The 17,943-nt window shown below is 47.2% G+C and overlaps 2 protein-coding genes across 2 annotated transcripts; one reads left to right on the top strand and one right to left on the bottom strand.

The window, feature by feature from the left end:
• The first annotated feature begins 1,530 nt into the window (after window positions 1-1,530).
• On the top strand, window positions 1,531-10,485 carry plekhd1 (pleckstrin homology domain containing, family D (with coiled-coil domains) member 1). The gene is made up of 13 exons (XM_076748033.1): window positions 1,531-1,812; window positions 2,625-2,718; window positions 2,856-2,945; window positions 3,341-3,417; window positions 4,102-4,193; window positions 4,286-4,338; window positions 4,659-4,753; window positions 4,850-4,943; window positions 5,694-5,893; window positions 6,942-7,074; window positions 7,848-7,992; window positions 8,515-8,658; window positions 9,090-10,485. Exons 1-13 carry the CDS (start codon window positions 1,658-1,660, stop codon window positions 9,245-9,247), a joined length of 1,530 nt encoding a protein of 509 aa, XP_076604148.1. The 5' UTR covers window positions 1,531-1,657; the 3' UTR covers window positions 9,248-10,485.
• On the bottom strand, window positions 10,476-17,582 carry ccdc177 (coiled-coil domain containing 177). Its single transcript, XM_076748032.1, has 3 exons — window positions 17,201-17,582; window positions 13,075-16,472; window positions 10,476-11,026 (listed from the first exon to the last, which is right to left on the bottom strand). Exon 2 carries the CDS (start codon window positions 16,458-16,460, stop codon window positions 13,896-13,898), a length of 2,565 nt encoding a protein of 854 aa, XP_076604147.1. The 5' UTR covers window positions 16,461-16,472; window positions 17,201-17,582; the 3' UTR covers window positions 10,476-11,026; window positions 13,075-13,895.
• Window positions 17,583-17,943: the final 361 nt, after the last annotated feature.

Genomic DNA, 17,943 nt, shown 5'->3' with positions numbered 1-17,943 from the left:
TGTGCTTTCATGACTTGAGAGTGTAATCGTTTCCTGTCTCCACGCTGACAGTGAACACATCACTTCATGAAGTTATGGGTCAGCTGAGGAAACACAGTTTACAGATCTGAGAGCAGATTGACCCCAGTGGGCCTCCGTAGACTCCAACAGTCAGTGATGTGATGAGTCGTCTGTCTGTGAACAGATGAGTTAAAAGTTTAGACGAAGCTGCTGTGGAGATACGTGGTTTTCACAGGAGAGAAACTTCACTCTTGCCAAAGTTAAAGTTGTTATTGAATGAACGTGAAGCTGACGTCATGGGCAGACAAAATGCTGGACTCTGATTGGCTGACAGCGCCTGCTCTTCAAATTAAAGGGATGTAAACCTGTTGAAACTGAACTGAAGGTATTCAGTGTTTGTTTGACCAATCACAACCAAGTCCAAGGCAATAAGCTCCTTTACAGTTTTTTTTTCTGTTTGCACTCAACATTTCTGCGTTTAAACTGAGAAAATCCAACAAAACAAACCCTTTAAACTGCCAGATGTCTGCGGGTGGAGCGGAGATGGCGGCACGTACCGGGGCTGGTTGGAGGTTTAGGATCAGGGTCATGGCTGTGATGGCTTCAGTGGGGCTCGGTGTCTTTTCTAGTTTCATTTCCGTCATTCCAGAATGAGTCTGCCTTATTTCCATACTTTTGATTGTGAAAATCAGTTGTAAAGCAACGTGTTTTATGACGACTAAATTAAAGTTTTTTAACTGGTGAAAACTGTTCGTGCGCTCGTGATTGAAGCTCGTGTGCTGTAACTCGGTGGTGCCTTTATTTACAGACAGCAGCTGTTCCCCTCATGCACGTTTCAAGGTGAGAATTTAACAAACTGTGATTTTTCTCTGTATAAAAGCCGAAAGCTGCTGTCGCCGAGGCTCCTGCACGCTGACGGGATGCTTAACTCGTCCGCAGGCTCACGCGGTCCTCTGCTGAAGCTGAGCTGTCGGTATCTTTATAATCTGCTGTCCATCCACTCTGACACATGTTCTGTAAATTAATCTGATACTCACGACGCTGAGCTGCATGTTAACCGCTCTGACTCTCCATCCTCTTTACCAGCAGTCGTGCCGCCACAGATGTGCTCCTAATACAGTGTCTGATGGAGGGAGTGATGGATGGAGGGATGGATGGAGGGATGGATGGATGGATGGATGGATGGATGGATGGAGAGACCGGCGAGTTCATACCTGCCAACAGCGCTGCTCGCTGCGAGTGCAGTAATCTGAATAACAGCTTTTACTGGCTGCATCGTATCGACCGGCCTCAGATTTAGCAACTCATTCCTAAAGCTGCCCTCTTGTCTCCCTCCCCCATCGCCTCCCAGTATCCCTCCTCTTCCTCCCTCCCTCCCTCCCTCCCTCTTCCTCCCTGCCTTCATCTCCTCTGCGCCGTACAGTCACTCTGCCTCCAGCTGATGAGCGTATTGGCGGCTGCATCATTCCACCCCGCTGACTTATTGAGATCTGTTTGCTGCTTTTCCTGTTGTCCCTGCAGCTCCACGTGCGCCCCTCTCTCACTGTGTGTGTGTATGTGTGTTATTGGATAATTGTTATTGACTGACTTGACTTTTTTACTCTATTGACACTTTGTTTTTTGGCTCCACCTCTCGGGGCGTGGGACGCCACAGAAAATGTTCTCCTCCTCGTCCAGAAACTCTCTGTTCTCGCCCTGGTCGTCCATGGAGCAGTCGGACTCTGAAGCGCTGGACTTCAGCACCAAAGTGCAGCTGCACGGCGTGCTGTGGAAGAGGCCCTTCGGACGGCCGTCGGCCAAGTGGTCCCGCAGGTGAGGCTGAGGTGTGACTCACGTGCCTTCTAGAGGTTTTAGCTCGCTGTCTGCAGGAGGAAAACTTTGTCAGAGTTTGCATTTACCAGGGGAAGGTTTCCTCTGATCTGGACAAAAATGCTGATTATTCTTAGAGAGTGGGCACATTTAGACACATAAGAAGATTTAAATTGATTTTCTGCGACACCACAGGGAGAAAGCATGATTATTTTAACTGTTGTGAGAACAAAAACTGTTTAATTTGTTTTTTTATCTGTATTTGAAATCATCTGTTGTGACTTTTCCTCACAGAAAAATATCATTCTTCTAATATCTCTAATGCAATGATGAAAATTCAGGATTTTGTCAGCCAAACTGTGGACATGTTGTCTATTTCTTTAAGAGGATCCACCTGTCCACAGGCGTCTCCACATCCCGGTGTCACTGTCTCCTGATGCCGGAGTTTATTTGGATGTTAAAATGCCTGGATTGGTTCCTTATGTCACGATAATGCTCTTAGTTTACATAACAGTTAAAACGACAATACCCAGCAGATCCAGAGAGTCCATTTACAGACACTCCTTGTAACCTTTCCCATTTGCTTGAGTCACAAAGGTCTAAAGACTTTGGTTGTGTTCAGGAAATGCTCATTTGGCTTCCTGTGCCAGACTCCAGACGGCTGAGCTCGGTGATTTCGTGGTATTTGTTGTTGTCACCAGCTTAAAAAACAAAAAAAGGCAGTTGTTTGTGTTGAGAACATGGGCAGACGTTGGTTCCTTTCAGCCCCACAGGATTGACTCACTGCTGCTTTCATTGTCTTCCTCGGTACAAAGATTCTTCATCATCAAAGACAGCTTCTTGCTCTACTATGCAGAGAGCGAGAAGAGAAACTTTGAGACCAACAGGTACTTCAACATCCACCCAAAGGTGAGCCGCTCCGTCTTCTCTGAGCACCTGATGAAGGTGGTGGTTTTTATTGGGTGACTGTGTACGTAAACATGTGGGAGGTTTTAGATCAATAGCTAAATTGATCTAAATAACGGTGCGATGTGTTTCTGTCTCAGGGAGTCATTCCTTTGGGAGGATGTGTGGTTTCCGCCAATGAAAACGTGGGCATGCCCTTTGCCATCGTGGTCAACCTGGAAGATTTCACTGTAAGACCACGACCGGGCCACATGCAGCGTTTCCTCCATGACTCACTCACTCATCGGCCTGACAGAGGTCTAAAGCGTCATTTAAGACAGACGACATGCAACAGCAAATGAACGCAAACATGCATTCAGAGTCAGAGCTGACGAATCAGCTCGCAGAGCCAAGCTCAGACGGCTCTTTCTAAATTGTACTTTTAGAACTGCAATGACGTGAGCTGTCAGCCTAATCCTGCCACAAATGGGACTCATAATGGAGTGAATTTAACTGCACACTCAGACACAACTGTGTTACATCCATTTTTATTATCTCTGCAGCCCGAAAATGCAAATCCATTGTCTGTTTTACGGCCTAAGCTCATTACTGACAGGCTGATGTGAAATATTGTCCTGTCCCGCAGGGCGCCATAGTGCTGGCCGCCGAGTCCGAGGAGGAGCAGGTCCAGTGGATAGAGATGCTCCAGGAGTCAGGAAAAGTGTGAGTGTTCAAAATGATCCCACTAAATCTGCCCCTTTATGTAGAACAACAGCATCTCATGTACAACAGTATCAACTCTGTAACAACCAAAACAAGAATGCTTTTAGAAACTATTTTCCCTTTGTCAGCGACAGCTTTTAGCAAGATTAAGAGTCTACAGCCACCAGCAGCTCTGTGAGGCTGTGCCAAAGCAGCTATGAGCTAAACGCTAACACCAGCATGCTAACATGATGACGTTTAGTAGGTAAAATGTTTACCATGTTCAGCATTGCAGTTTAGCATGTTAGCATGCTAACATTTGATTAGCAGTGAAGTCAAAGTACAGCTGAGGCTGATGGGAATGTCAGTAGTTTCGCAAATATTTGGTCATAAACCAAAAATATGTTGCTAGAAAAAAAGTCAGAGGATCAAAGTTATTATGTTTCATCTTCAGAGGACCATGAATGTATTTACCATAATTCAACTGGAATCCATCCAACAGTCAGATTAAAATGTATCCTGACTCATGACGACCATCCAGAAGTCATCGAGACATTTCCTTCTGAACCACAAATGTGAATCTCAGAGGAAAAGTCTGAGGATCACCAAAGTCAGCAGGATTCATCCTCTTGTGACCATGAATGCTTTTACAAAATGCCTGCAGTGTTTTCATTTACGCGTTGCCTCTCGGCTTCTGTCCACCAGCACGTGGAAGAACGCCCAGCTGGGGGAGGCCATGATCGAGAGCCTGGAGGCTCAGGGGCTGCAGCTGGCCAAGGAGAAGCAGGAGTACCTGGGTAAACACGACGCAAAGTCACCTGATGACAGAAGCCTTTTTAAAGCTTTGACAAGCAGACGCAGCTCATGCGAAATGGTTTTGTGTCTCCAGATAAACTGATGGAGGAGACGGAGGAGCTTAGTCACCAGAGAGCCCAGAGAGAGGTGAGAGCTGCGTTTACTCCATCACATGACGGCACAGGAGATATTTCAGAGCTGGGACTGAAAAGGTTATAACTGGTATTTTTAGGTCAGAATCATCACCATCAGTGAATTATAGTGTTTAAAATGACAGGAAGTAACATGAAAAGGCTGAAACCAGTCTGAGATTCAGTTTCTAGTGATGTTAAACATCGTCCCTCACGCTGATCTTCAGGATTATTTTTCCAGCCAGCCAATATTTTAGTGCATCATTAAACTCTGTTGGTTGATCCTTCGCTTTATGAATCAGTGAAATCTCCTGACACAGCTGGGTTTGCCTGCAGGAGCTGGAGCGTCTGAACCAGGTCCTGGAGGAGGAGAAAATGAAGTTTGAGGAGGTGGTGCTGGAGCTGAAGGCGGAGCAGGAGCATATCAAACTGTAAACCCCCAGCTGTTTCCTGTTTGTGTTAGAGGATGCTGCTGATGATGCTGGTGGAGTTGTAACTGAGTGTGTTTGTGTCGTGTGTTGGTGCAGAGACCTGGACGGTACAGCTCAGTCCCTCAGAGGAGTTGAGAGTGAAAAGGAGGAGCTGAGCAGTTTGACCATCATGCTGCAGAAATCCATCGAGGTACGAAAGCAAAGTGTTTGTTCGTCGCTCGCTGGCGTAACAGGAGCAACTTATTGACGAGTCGCTGCTCGATTCAGATCACGTCACGTTACAGCTGCTGACGTGACCAGTTATGTAAGGAACCTTTGAGGCGGACGGTCCAGTTCTGCTGCGACGTAATAAACTTGATACTGGATACTTTCTGGAACAGTCAGAGGAAGAAAAAGCTGCAGATTATCACCAACAAAAAGTCAAGTTTTAAGAATATTTGGCATTGTGGAAAATATATTTATTTATTTTGAATGAGAAGATCAACAGCACTCTCACATCTGTCAGCTAAATATAAAACTACAGCCACAGCTGGTTAGCTTAGCTTAGCATAAAGACTAGAAACAGTGGGAAAGAGCTGTCTTAGCTCTGGCTAAAGGCGACAAAATCCACCAGAGAAATAGTCTGGAAACTCCTAAAACTACAAATGCTGCTTTTAAACTTCAGTTTTTCCACAGATGAACTGAACAAGAAATCACTTGTAAAATAGCTGTTTATGCTAAGCTAAGCTAAGCTAAACTAAGCAGCAGCTGCTGACTGAGTGAACCCTTGGTTACACAGCTTAAACTCCTTTTTCCAAAATAAATTTAAAGAATCGACGTTCAGTCCGAACTTCCTGTTAATTTCACGAAGCACCGGATGTGATCCAGTGAGTTCTGCTGCAGCGTAAAGTGAAGCCAGATCAGATTCAGGCCGGTCTGAACTTGTTGTTTTGCCCTTCAGGAGCTCTCTCAGGAGAAACAGCGAACCCTGGAGCTGCTGGGGGTGAAGGAGCAGCAGGAGGCGGCGGCAGAGGAGAGCTCAGCCCGCAGGAAGCCCGAGGACGGCGAGGATCCCGGAGACGTGGACCTGCTGCAGGACCTGCGACACATCGAGGAGCAGATGAAGGTCCTGCTGAAGGAGAAGGAGCAGGCTGACGAGAAGTGAGTGAAGGCTGGGAAACCAGCAGCAGACTGGGAGCACTGGTTTGATGCCGCAAAACCAGAACAAGACCAGCTATTGTCAGTGTCACATTAAAAACACAGATTACACAGAGCTTCAGGCTGCAGCTACATTTTGGCATCCAAAGGGTCAAACGCTGCGGCCTTTCCAGAGGAGCTCCATGCTAATGGCACAGAGGATGTAACTGCTGGTGGAAATGTGTATTGATCCCTAAACAACCAGCACATTGATCAGCACCAGTAAGTGGGATATTACAGGCAGCTGCTATCGACTGTGCAGCACTAATGTTCTATGAGCGCTGAGGTCTAACTTTCCGTTTGCATGAGCTCTTTGCCTTCACTCGTCCTCTGACTGTCAGATGGAGCCGCATGGAAAAACACAAAGATCATCGTACAGAATCACATTCATACGAGCTGCAGCATCAAAGGAGTAGTTTAATGTTGTTATAACAACTGACAGACATTCAGCTAAATAAAAAATATGGGATCAAATTAATCTGAATAAAACTCTTCACCATTTTGGGAAATACGTCTTACTCTTAAATATGAAGCTATAGCTGGTTAGCTTAGCTTAGCATAAAGGCTGGAAACAGGAGAGAAGAGCTAGTCTGGCTCCGTCCAAAGGGAACAAAATCAGCCTGCAAGCGTCTCTAAATGAATTAACTCTCAATATCCTGTTTGTTTAATCTGTCGGCCACATCATCGTGTTCACAGGAAGCAGATAAGTGCATCTCCCAGGAGGTCAAACTGGCCTCTTTAACATAAAGTTCTGGAGTGTTTTAACCTTGAAACGACCTCACAGGTGTGAATTCATCTGAGTCCTGCAGAGCTCACTGAGCACAGCAGTGTCTGCAGAGCTGACAGTGAAGGCAGCGTTCACAGAAGAGTCTGAAAGTCCACTTTTTTTTTACAACAAATAGGCCAAAATCATGAAAACGGCTCATTTTCAGATTAGCCGTGATGTTTCTCTGTGCTGCTCGTGTGTGTGTGTGTGTGTGTGTGTGTGTGTGACGGTGTTTCTGTCACCCAGGCTCAAGGAGAACGAGCAGCGGGCTAAAGTCCTGCAGCAGGAGAGGGAGTACTACTCGACTCAGGCTCGGACGCTGCAGCAGTCGCTCTCTCAGCTCACCGCGGACAAGAAGCAGACGGAGGCCGAGCTCAAGGTAACGCAGCGTGACTCAGCACGGCGACACAGCAGAGCCGAGGTCAGCCTGAAGGTCACGGCGAGTTCAAACTTTAGCTCAAACTCTACATTGAAGATCTCAAACCACATACAGTGTTTTTGATTACATGTGCACGTAAACAGAGGAAAAAATGCTGGTCAACCGAAGGTTTTTACATTGTTTTTATCTTTAATGATATTCTCTAAATCGTGTTTTCCAACATGAACTTTGTCAGGATGCCTTGTTCGGATAATCCAGTGTTTTTAAAGAGGTTATTTATCTTAAGAAGTAAGAGAGTTTTCAAAATGCACAAATGAACAATTAATCCTTCAGTTTATCTGAATAATTCACAGTCAACAGTATTTCGTCTTTAAAATATCTGCAATGTGTACATTTTTACTTAAAACCCTCAAAACATGGTGGATTTTCACAGTATTTTTATACTGTGTACATAATGTGCGTATACACAGCTGATTTTTATAGTCTCTATCATTTTTATCTTTATCCTTTAATACTTTGTAAGCTATAAGAACTTAACTTGGGATCAATATAGATAATTATCTAAAAAGACAAAAGAACAGAGGAAGTGACGTCAGTTCAGTATACAGCATTTATTCAGTGTATCTGAATTCATGAGACTCTAATGACAGAAATGAATCTCTTCTCACTGCTCATCTCCCTCAGATTTCCACTCACAGGTGCAGTACATTGATTTCACCTTCTTCTTGGTTGGCTCCGTTGTGAGTAACATGTGTTCGCCCTGTGTGTCTCAGGCGGAGATAGAGTCTCGGGTGGAGCTGGAGAAGAGACTGAAGCAGGCTGAGGAGGCTCTGCAGGACCTGGAGAAAGGCCTGGAGTCGCTGGACCGGACCAAAGAGCGAGACGAGAAGATGAGGGGGGACGTGACTCATCTGAGGAGTGAGTGCTTTCGCCTCCACGTCAGACGTGAACAAATGTGTCTCTGCTGCATTAAGTTCACCTGCAGCTGCTGAGGGGATGGATTATTGTTTGTTTATGCCAGAATATTACATGGAGTTTGGTGTGATGATACATGAGGATGAGAGCATCATCATCATCGTTGAATAGATCAATAGATTTATTCAGATTTATTCACACAGTGGAGACGTGAAGCTCGTGATTGGATGTGATGTGACGCTGTGACTGCGCTCCTCCAGACGGAGTTTGAGTTACATGTTGATTATCTCTGACATGGATCACATTCAGCAGATCTCAGGCAGAGATTATCAAACCTGTTTTATGTTCCTGAGGGATCATCGGTTCCAGGAAGTCCACAGAAAAATTTGTTTAATTTATTCACCACACCTTGTTGCTGTTGAATTCAAGCCAAAGCTCTGTTGGTCCCACAATTAGCACAATTAGTTTTGTCCATTTTTGAATAACAGCTTAATGTGTGTGTGTGTGTGTGTGTGTTGTCACCAGAGTTCTTCGAGGAGTGTATCTGTGCAGCGGAGATTGAGGCGAAGCTTCCAGCGATAATGAAGAACGCCGTGTATCTGCACAAAGCCGCCGCACGCAGAATCAAGAGCTGCCGAATCCAGAGGAGAGCCTCCAGACGCCACTGGTGTAAGTCCGAGCATCAAATAACACACACACACGCAGATACACACAATGTATGTGTGTATCTGTGTGTGTGTGTGTCTACCTTAATGATCCCATTTATTGTATTTACTATTGTTTAATTCACTACAGGATTAGTAGCAACATTAGCATTAGCAGCTGTAGGTGTGGTCATAGCAGCTCTTCTGTCAGGAGCAGCTGTAGCAGCAGTGGATGTGGTTCTCATAGCTCAGTTGCAATAGCAGTAAAACTACTAATGCTAGTTGTAGTTGCAGTGGGAGTATGTGGATGAGCAATATGCTGAAGATTATGTTCATTATTTAATTTACAGCAATAAAAAAAACTGATGAAAACTACAAACATTGACATTTGAGAGGCCTGAATGAGGCGCCTGTTAACGCACCTCACTGACTGCTCTTTTCTCTGCTCGCTCACAGTAAAACACTCCAAGTCTTTTGCTGTAACCAACGCCGACGACGGCAGCATGGAGGAGCTGCGGGAGGCGGCCCGACGCCTGACCTCGGACAGCAGCTTCAGACAGAGCGTGTACAAGATCATCACCCGCAAGGACGCCACAAACGCAAGCGAGGACTGAGAGAGGCCGAGGTACCTCAGCTTTACCTCACAGTGACAGATGTAGAGATCCTGACCCCAAACCCACCGTTCAGACACTGTAGATGACAATGAGATGGCGACCTTCAGAGTACACAAAACAGACGCTGATGAAACCCATTATAAACCTAATATATGTGACAGCACTGGTTCTCAGCCCCTCACGGACTGACTGGTTTGTGAGAGCAAACAGATCCAGGAACTGAACTCAACTGTCAGACTTCCCATGTGTGACTCCAGTGTTCAAAGCAGACAATCCAATGAGTGTTTGGCCTCCTCAGCTGCAACCAAACAAGCAGCAAATCAGATTTTAGATTTCTCGTTCACTGGGCCGTCTCTTCATCTCACTGGGTTTTCAACAGTAAAAAGAAAAGCATGCCTCTTGTGCTGATACTCGTGCTAGAATCAGGACTTCCTCATGTTGTGAATGAAGTCAGACAGCGCTCTCATCCTGAGTCACGCTCCCACCAAACAGTCAGTCTAGCACCCTTCAAACCGGACACCAACATGGACCGAAACCCTCCATCTGTCTTTGTTTCCACCGCACACAGATCCCTTAAATGGGGCTTCAGGGCTGACACAAAATACGATATTTGTCTGCAGCATTTATTGACTGACGCGCTGTAACCTGTGCTGTACGTTTACTGCCAGACAGACAACTTCCTGCCGACCTTTCCTCCGCTGCTCGCCGTCTCTCACTTGCTCAACCACACACACATTAAGCACCGAACCGAGTCGGGAAATCCTACATCACAGCTCAGACAATAAGACGACTCTGGTTGCTCTGAGTGTCTCTGACCAGTCAGCAGCTCCACCTTTAAGTACCAGAGTCTAGTTACCTCAACAGAGGAGTAAAGAAAAAGGGGGTTGGAGCAGTTCTGTTGATACCATCCTCAACTTAAGATTCCTGAGTTTACTTCCTGGAACTGTTTGCCTGAATCCAATCTGAAGATTTCCTCTCGCACGTTTCTGCCAAAGAGTGATTATGATGTGTGTTGATCATTTCAGACTCCACCTGACGAGACGTCGTGATGTTACGTGACATGAACACACACTCAGCATGTCACAGATCGTAATGTTTTAACGCCGGTCAGTCAGTCAGCAGTGTGTGACTGTAGCCTTGTACCTCTAGAGTTTTCTCTGAAAACACACTATAATAGATTTGCTGTGTACAGAAAAATGTAGCAGATAGCACAGACGATGCAAGTCCGTCCTGTAAAATGTTTGTTTTTATTCTGGTTTGGATTGTATGCACAGATTGTGTCCTTCACTTTGACAGAGGTTTTATGAAAACGATGAACTCACAGACGTGTCTGATGGCGACCATTCAGTTATTGCTACATCTGAAAATCTGTCCTCGACGAAGCAACTCAATGTAATTCACTCGCAAGCATTTTATGATGTTGTACAAATGAAAACTTAACACCAGAAATGATACAGACAAGAAGCCCACGTGTCAGGGAAAGGTAAGAGGGAACATATTATGGACTGAACAACATGCCTTGATGCTAATAAAGCTGTGTTTGAACCTCGCACATGTCATTTCATTGAAGCAGGTAGAAGGCTGTCGGTTGGCTCAGCTGGCTCAGCATCCTGCTCTCAGCAGCACAGTCGATGGCACCGTCACGAGTCGAAAACAAACACAAACTCTTGATATGGATGTTTCCGTTAGAGGAGAGACACTTTAAAGTTCAGTGTGGGAGGAAAAGTTCAGTCACGAGGATCGCGGGTTTCGTCGCCAGCTCTCGTTCATCACCAGGACCTGCAGCAAACAAAGGCAGAGTGAGATGAATGTGAGTGTAAACAGTTCAGCTGGAGTCCGTTCACTTCAATGAATCACATTTATTGATGTGTAACACTTCATTCGGAGCCCTGCTCGTTAATGTAGAACTGCTCATTTCTTCATAGAAGTTATTATATGATTACAGCTTTGTCATACATTGCTAAACATGATTCATATGAGGAGTTAAAAGTCCTTTTATCTGCTTACAACTCGTTTATAGTGTGTTATAAACCATCTGTTCAGTGAGCTAAGCGGGGGGTTAAAGTGTTACTGTAACATGAGATGAGTTAAAAGGAAGGATTAAAACAGTACAGAGAGCAAAAATTCAAGATGAAAGATGATGCATGTAGATTAAAAAAAAAGAAGTGCATATGGTATCACATGTATCACATCAATAGAGATCACTGAATTAAAACGATGACGTCAACTTTGCTGCTTTAATTCAAAGGTCATCAATACCTTTTCCACGATCTAAAATGAGGTTTTTTAAGATGAACTCCATCTGAACTCTTCCTCAGCATCTCTGTATTTAAAGACATGTCAGACCCCAACAAAAGACAATACTGACTGCTCAGCATTGCACTTTTATTTTGAAACATGTTACTGTGCAGAGCCTCCCCAAGATTAAAAGACGCTGACTTGTCTGCACACGATAAGGATCATAAATGATCTAATAAGACTTTGGGGATCAGCGTTGTCCAAACACAACATAAAAGCAATGAGCCACTTGAGGACGACGTGGACAGTCAAGCACAGCCTCGTGTGGTTTACTGCAAAATCAATTTACCAAACGCAAAATGTTAAATTAAACGACATCACACATCAAGTGCAGCTCGATCGAGTCGTTTCAGGCTGGCTGGAGATAAGAATATACAACAGGCTTTTCTTAGAAAGTTCTTGTATTTTTTCTCAGATTTTGAAGTACGAGTGCTCACGCTCTGAACCCCACAGCACAAATCTTAACTAATCTGAAGTTCTGCATCACGTCCCTCAACCTGTCTGTGAGACACAAACAACAAATGCCATTCTTGTCTGACTTTGATTCTAATTTTCAGAGGCAGTTAAATCTAAGCATCATAAATTGCTCGTAAAGCAAAGTTCGCTGCTCCTCTTACTTCCCTGATCCACTAATGTTTGACATCCGAGTCAAAATGCTCCTGCAAATCTGAGGTTTAGTAGGAGGCATCCACTGCAGCTGTTATCATGTTACTGCATTTTAATATGACCTTTTCTAGATTTCATCTTTGCGGTCTCTGTCATAAGCACCTACAAATCTGCCGTCTCATCCCTGTAACCTTACATCACCTCCCTGTGATTATCTGCTGGGTACAGCCTGGTTCAGTCAGCGCCATAAGCCTGTCAGTCCTCTGCTGGTCTAATGCTGCTTTCCAAATTCATTCTGGCTTTCATCTCAGTCGTTAGTGACATTAGCAGGTATCAGCCTGTCTGAAATGCTCGGCCCAGTCTACTTCCTGGCTGCAGGTGCGCTGCGGGGACAGGTGAAGCTTTTGAAAGGGTTTCTCCCTGCATGCATGAACGCTGCAGTCTCATCCTGCCTCACGCAGAGGTGAGTGTAACAAAAGTGAAGGCGTGTTTTTCTAATAACGCCCCGCAAAGAAGCAACTAGAACAAGTCGTCAGAGAGCCAGCTCCCCACAGGCAGCCCCCTCATATTCCCACGCACTCTCTCTGCGCCGTCATCCATCGTTACCTGCTCCATCCCGATTTCTATTGCTATGGCAACGGCTACATCTGAGGGCAAAATCCCATGTGCATCTCCCTTTTCCTTTTTTTTTTAATCTGAGAGATTGTAGGATTAGCGCAGCCAGAGGCCTTTAAAGCCTGTTGTTGGCTCGCATGTCGGCTCATGACTAAATGCATACTTTTTTCTCTTTGCGCTGTCAAGTGGGGGTCAGTGTGATCAAGGGTTGTTGTGTGTTCTTTAATTGCGAGTGCTGAGAGGCAACAGCATGTAATAAAACTAAGTGAAGGCGTTGCATAACCTGGAAAAGCAATAAAAAGTCATACCTTTCGACCTTGACTCGGCCACCAGGCGGCTGCACTGGAGGCAGATTGACCGCAGGGGAGTCGAAAGGTGGCTTCGCTGTTTACTGTGATCTGACATGAAGGGGAGAGACAGAAGGAGTCCTTGAAGGGAATAAGAGGGCGGAAGAACAGCCCCCGCTGCAGGAATCAGCGTCCTCTCATGCTTCATCAGCACAGGGCTCGCTGTGCTGCATTGTCAGCGGTTAGCGTCCGGCCCAGGGCTTCACTTGGATGCTATATCCAGCTGTACCACAGTGCACGTATCAAAGGATCCCTCATTTGCTTTGGGGGCCTGGAACCATTTGTGTTTAATTTTCCCTTGCAGGAGTGCTCCCTTAAAAGCCTCTGCAGTTGTCATGGAGTTGTGCTTCCCAGTAAACAAAGACTCTTTTCATTCCCACACAGCTTTCAGTCCAGTCGCTGAGTTAGACTGAGCAGAGGGCAAAGTGGGGGGGGGGGGTTTGTGTCGCTGCACAAGGCGACTCTCTCTACACTCTCATCTAATATGAAGTCTGTATGTCCCATACAGGCTTAACTGTTAATTCAGAACAGCTGATATAGATTATAGACTCATTACATCCATGATACAAAATGATTTGGTTTGATTTGATAGGATCTATAAGAAAAAGTGATGGTCAAAAATGTAATCAAACCAGCTGATGGGTTCAGATTTCTATGGAACAAAAATAACACTGTGAGTCTTTATGGGAAAAAGGGTAAAGCTGCTGAGTGATGAGGGCCACAATGGAGGCAAGAGCCAAGCACATGACCAGAAGTAAGGAGTCCACAACAAAGCTATGGGTCTATTTCTCATCCAGGCTGGCTTTGAGTTGAGCTTCCAGGGCCATTTTATCAAAAGTACGCATGTTGGTCTCCTCCCGCACTTTGTCTCGCACATGAAAAGAGGCTCGGGCCACAGAGCGAGCGCTCTCCAGCACCGCCCTCTTTTCCTTGAAGATCTGCTCGCTCTTCTCCAGCTTCCTCTCGATGGACTGGAGGAGCTCCAGGCGCCTCTGCTTCTCCTCGTCTTCCACTCGCTGCCTGTTGAGCCTCTGGAGTCGCTCCTTCTCCTGCCGGCTCTGGATGGCCCGCTGAGCCTTCTCCTTGGCCTTCTCCTCGGCCACTAAAGCTGCCTGTTGGGCTCGTTTTTCCGCCTCCTTGACTCGAGCTTCCAGGAGCTGCTGCTGTTGCCTCTCACGCTTCTCCGCCGCCTTGCGTGCTTTCTGGATCTGCTTCTCCTCACGCTTGGCCTTTTCTTTCAGCTCCTGTCCTCGACGCTCAACTATCTGTTCGTAATTCTCCAGGGAGCGGCTGAGCTTCTCCTCCGCCGCTCTCCTGGCCTCCTCCCTCTCCTCCTGCTCTCTGCGGGCGATCTCTTGTATGAGGGCGGCGTGACGTCTCTTCTCTGCTTTGTTCAGACCTCGTCTGTCCTCCTGGGACTGGTGCTCCTTCTCTTGCCTCTTCAGCTCGGCCATGGTGAGCTTCTCTTTCAGCAGCAGCCTCTCCTGCTCCAGCATGGCCGCCCTCTCCTCCTCCAGGGCCTTCAGGTTCTGTTCCTGAAGAGCTTTCTTATGCTTCTCCTCTCGTGCTGCCTGCTGCAACCTCAGCAGGCGGCTACGCTCCTGCTGCTCTGCAAGCTCCCTCCATCGCTCCTCGTTCTCCTCAGCCTGGCGCATTTTGGCAGCTGCTGACTGACGCTCCTGCTGGCTGAGCCTTCGTTGACGTATGGACACCTGGGTCTGCCACACCCGCTGGCACTCGAGCACGGCGCGCTGCTTCTCTCGGTCCTCCTGCTCCCGCCGTAGCTCCTCCATTCTGCGTTCACTATCCCACTGAAGGTGAGCCACGTAGCGGGTCTGACTCATGATGTCTTCCTCCTGGTATCTGGCAAGCATCAGAGCTGCAATCTTGCGGTCGCGCTCGGACACTGCCTTCAGGCCTCGCCGCTTCACCTCCTTCACGATGCGCTCCACCTTCTGTGTGGTCTGAGGGGAGTGGCTCAGGTCGCCAAGGCTGAGGCTGCGGCCCATCAGGGAGTTGAAAGTGGCCATAGTGCGAGCTCGAGGACTGGAGACTTTTGCCCAGTGATCCCGGGCACCATCCCAACTGTAAGAAGAGGAAGCACCCGACTCTGATGAGGTGCACGTGGTCGTAGTTGTAGTGGTGGAGGTGGAAGAGCAGACGGGCTCCATCCTCCGCTGTAAAGACTCCAGCGAATGGCTTTTTCCTCGCACCTTGGAATGAAATCCAAGATGTCCGTTGTGCTGCGAGAACAGTCCTCCTGTTACGCCGTTCAGAGGAGTCCCAGAGGTCGGTCCTGCCGGCTTCGACACGGATGATGTTAATGTAGAGTTGGCTCTGGGGAAGGAAGGAGGTTTTGGTGTTGATCTGGGGAAAGTGTTTGAAGATTTACCGCCTGAGGACTTCCGGACTACCGGTGGAGGGCCACACGAGAGCGGACGTGTGGTTTTCACTTGTTCAGATGAGCCTGACAAAGGATGTTTGGTAGCCCCTTGGTAACCACCCTTGGGAGATGGTGCAGAAGGTGTGGAACCAGTTTTTGAGGACTGAGCAGATCCTGCATGGATGGATTTTTGGGAGGGACTAAGACTGGTGGTGGGGGCTTTAGATAAAACAGCTGTACCTGTTTTAGAGGTTGAACCAGATGGTGTGGCTCTAGAGGATGCTGCAAAATCAGCGGTTGAGCTAGAGGTCACCGGCCCAGATTTAGGTGGCTGAGTGGAGGCAGAGGAGACTTTGTGCTGCTGCTCCACAGAGGAGGATGACGCACTGCTGCTGCTATTGACTGTTGCCTGCAGAATCCTTCTTTTTTCCTCTCTAACAATCCTCTCCCTCTCCTCCCTGCACTGCCTCAGCTTGGCGTGCCTTTCCTTCTCGTAGACTTCAAACAGCCCCGTCGCGACACGCATGGACCGACCGGGAGCCTCTCGGGCGAAGTCAGCCAGCGGGCGGGGCAGGAGCTCCACAGGTTTGACCCCACATCGAGCACACGCCTCCAGAGAGTGGGGGCTTGTTAACACGTAGCGGCTGCCCTCTGCGGCAGGTGAGTCAAAGTTGTACAGGTCCAGGTGCAGTTTGGGTGATGTATCTCTGCCAGTCTGAGTCTGTGGTTGCTGAGGTGGGGTCCCCTGAGAGGCAGTGTCGGACCCCACCTGGGATGCAGAGTGGCAGGGGCTCGGCTCAGAGCTGCCGGTGGGCGGTGTCTCAAAACCGGCATCCCCATCCTCCTCTGTTGTCGCGCCATCGGCCTGTTCTGGCAGTCGAGGGTCTTCAGCGGCCACAGCTGGTGTGTCGAGCTGTGGGCCTTTACACTTATTCTGCTCCTCAGCCTCCGAGGGGTCAACCATAGTTGGCTAATACTGCAGGTGGAGAAGAGGGAGGTGGGCGGGGATCGATGGAGGGAGGGGGGTTGTATGATACATGAGGGGAAGTGAATAAAAATAGTGAGAAGAGGTTTCAATTAGAGGATTACAGCATTCAGTTCAGAGCTTAAGAGAGATGCAGTCTGTGGGGGAGGGTCATAACGCAGGATCAGAGATGCATGCATGCATGAACACATATTCATGCACAGACTTTTACTCCAGATGAGACATTTCCCCTTCAGGGAAGTGACATAACATTCAAAAAACACCAGGGTCCTTTAATAGAGGGTCTATTTTTGGCTGAGTTACTAGGCTGAGAGAATTTGATTACTCATAGCCATATTTTTCACTCCACATCACACAATCAACCTACAAATACCTCTGATAACCAGGTCCTGCAACATATGTGCTGATAGTAAAAGCTTGATCCAAAGCACTTGAATGAGATTCTATGTGGTCAACAAGCATTAAGCAGCCTGCTCACCATCACACCTTACAAACTGTGAACAGTGAAGGCCTCGACTTCTCTGTATCTGCAGGACACAGGCAGGAAAGGTCTGCACTTCACATTAAAAACGACACATTTTGAAGCCAGATTTCATTAGAGATGTGGCTGCTGCTCGCTGTTGTGTTCCAAAGACAGTATTTACTCATATTTACTGCTGTTTCATCCCGTGGATTGGATGGATTTCATGCGGTGGCGCACCACACAAACATCCACTGACCTGCCAGTTTGCAAAACGTTTTCTAAACCGGTGCTTTGTTCCCCTTGAATCCGTCCAGCGCCCCTTGTTCCCTGCATAATATCAGGTTTCAGGGAAAAGGCTGCGGCCGTCGATCCAGCGATGGAGCATCACATCGTGTCAACCTCCAGCGACACGACAGACACAGACGGAGCCTCTCGCAGCCTGTCGGTCGGCCGAGCAGCAGAGCTCCAATCTGAACTCTCCGCGATTAAAAATTAATAAAAAAACGTCCCCAGAGTCGGATTTGCTTTTCAAGACCAAATTAAAAAAATCTCCTATGCAGCTTCCTCTGATGCTCCCTCGGCAAAGTGCATCCCGTAAACATCCACCTGCTCTCTATTCAGCAGCATCCCTCCACCTCAGACTCCTTAGCTCCGCCCGCTTCTGGCAAATATGCTAAAAATACTGTCTGCACGCTGCAATGAACCAAGCGCCCCTGCGCTCCTTTCGACACGCCTGGAACATACAACAAAAGGCTGATCCACTGTGTCTGCCTGCAGCAAAGTTCTCCTGCAGGAGCTTCTCCCACAGACGTGCAAATGACCACAGAAGTGTCTTCACGATGATGTTATTCAGGTTCCTTAATTATTTACCGCTGCATAACTTGCTTTGTGCTGTTGGACAACACAAAAATCTGAAAAAACATTTTATACGCGAGTCGAATCTGTCTGAGACTAGATGTGTGTATAATGTGTGCAGACTGCTGCACATCAAGTCTCATC

This window comes from Chaetodon auriga, chromosome 14 (assembly GCF_051107435.1).
Source record: "Chaetodon auriga isolate fChaAug3 chromosome 14, fChaAug3.hap1, whole genome shotgun sequence".
Taxonomy (NCBI): domain Eukaryota; kingdom Metazoa; phylum Chordata; class Actinopteri; order Chaetodontiformes; family Chaetodontidae; genus Chaetodon; species Chaetodon auriga.
This window is presented reverse-complemented; position numbering and strand designations above follow the sequence as displayed.

Bases quoted from the DNA above. Each gene is read 5' to 3' on its own strand.
- plekhd1 (XM_076748033.1), top strand. From the start codon at position 1,658: ATGTTCTCCTCCTCGTCCAGAAACTCTCTGTTCTCGCCCTGGTCGTCC. The intron at 5,894-6,941 runs GTGAGTGAAGGC...TCTGTCACCCAG, and splicing joins AAGGAGCAGGCTGACGAGAA to GCTCAAGGAGAACGAGCAGC. The intron at 8,659-9,089 runs GTAAGTCCGAGC...GCTCGCTCACAG, and splicing joins AGCCTCCAGACGCCACTGGT to TAAAACACTCCAAGTCTTTT.
- ccdc177 (XM_076748032.1), bottom strand. From the start codon at position 16,460: ATGGTTGACCCCTCGGAGGCTGAGGAGCAGAATAAGTGTAAAGGCCCA.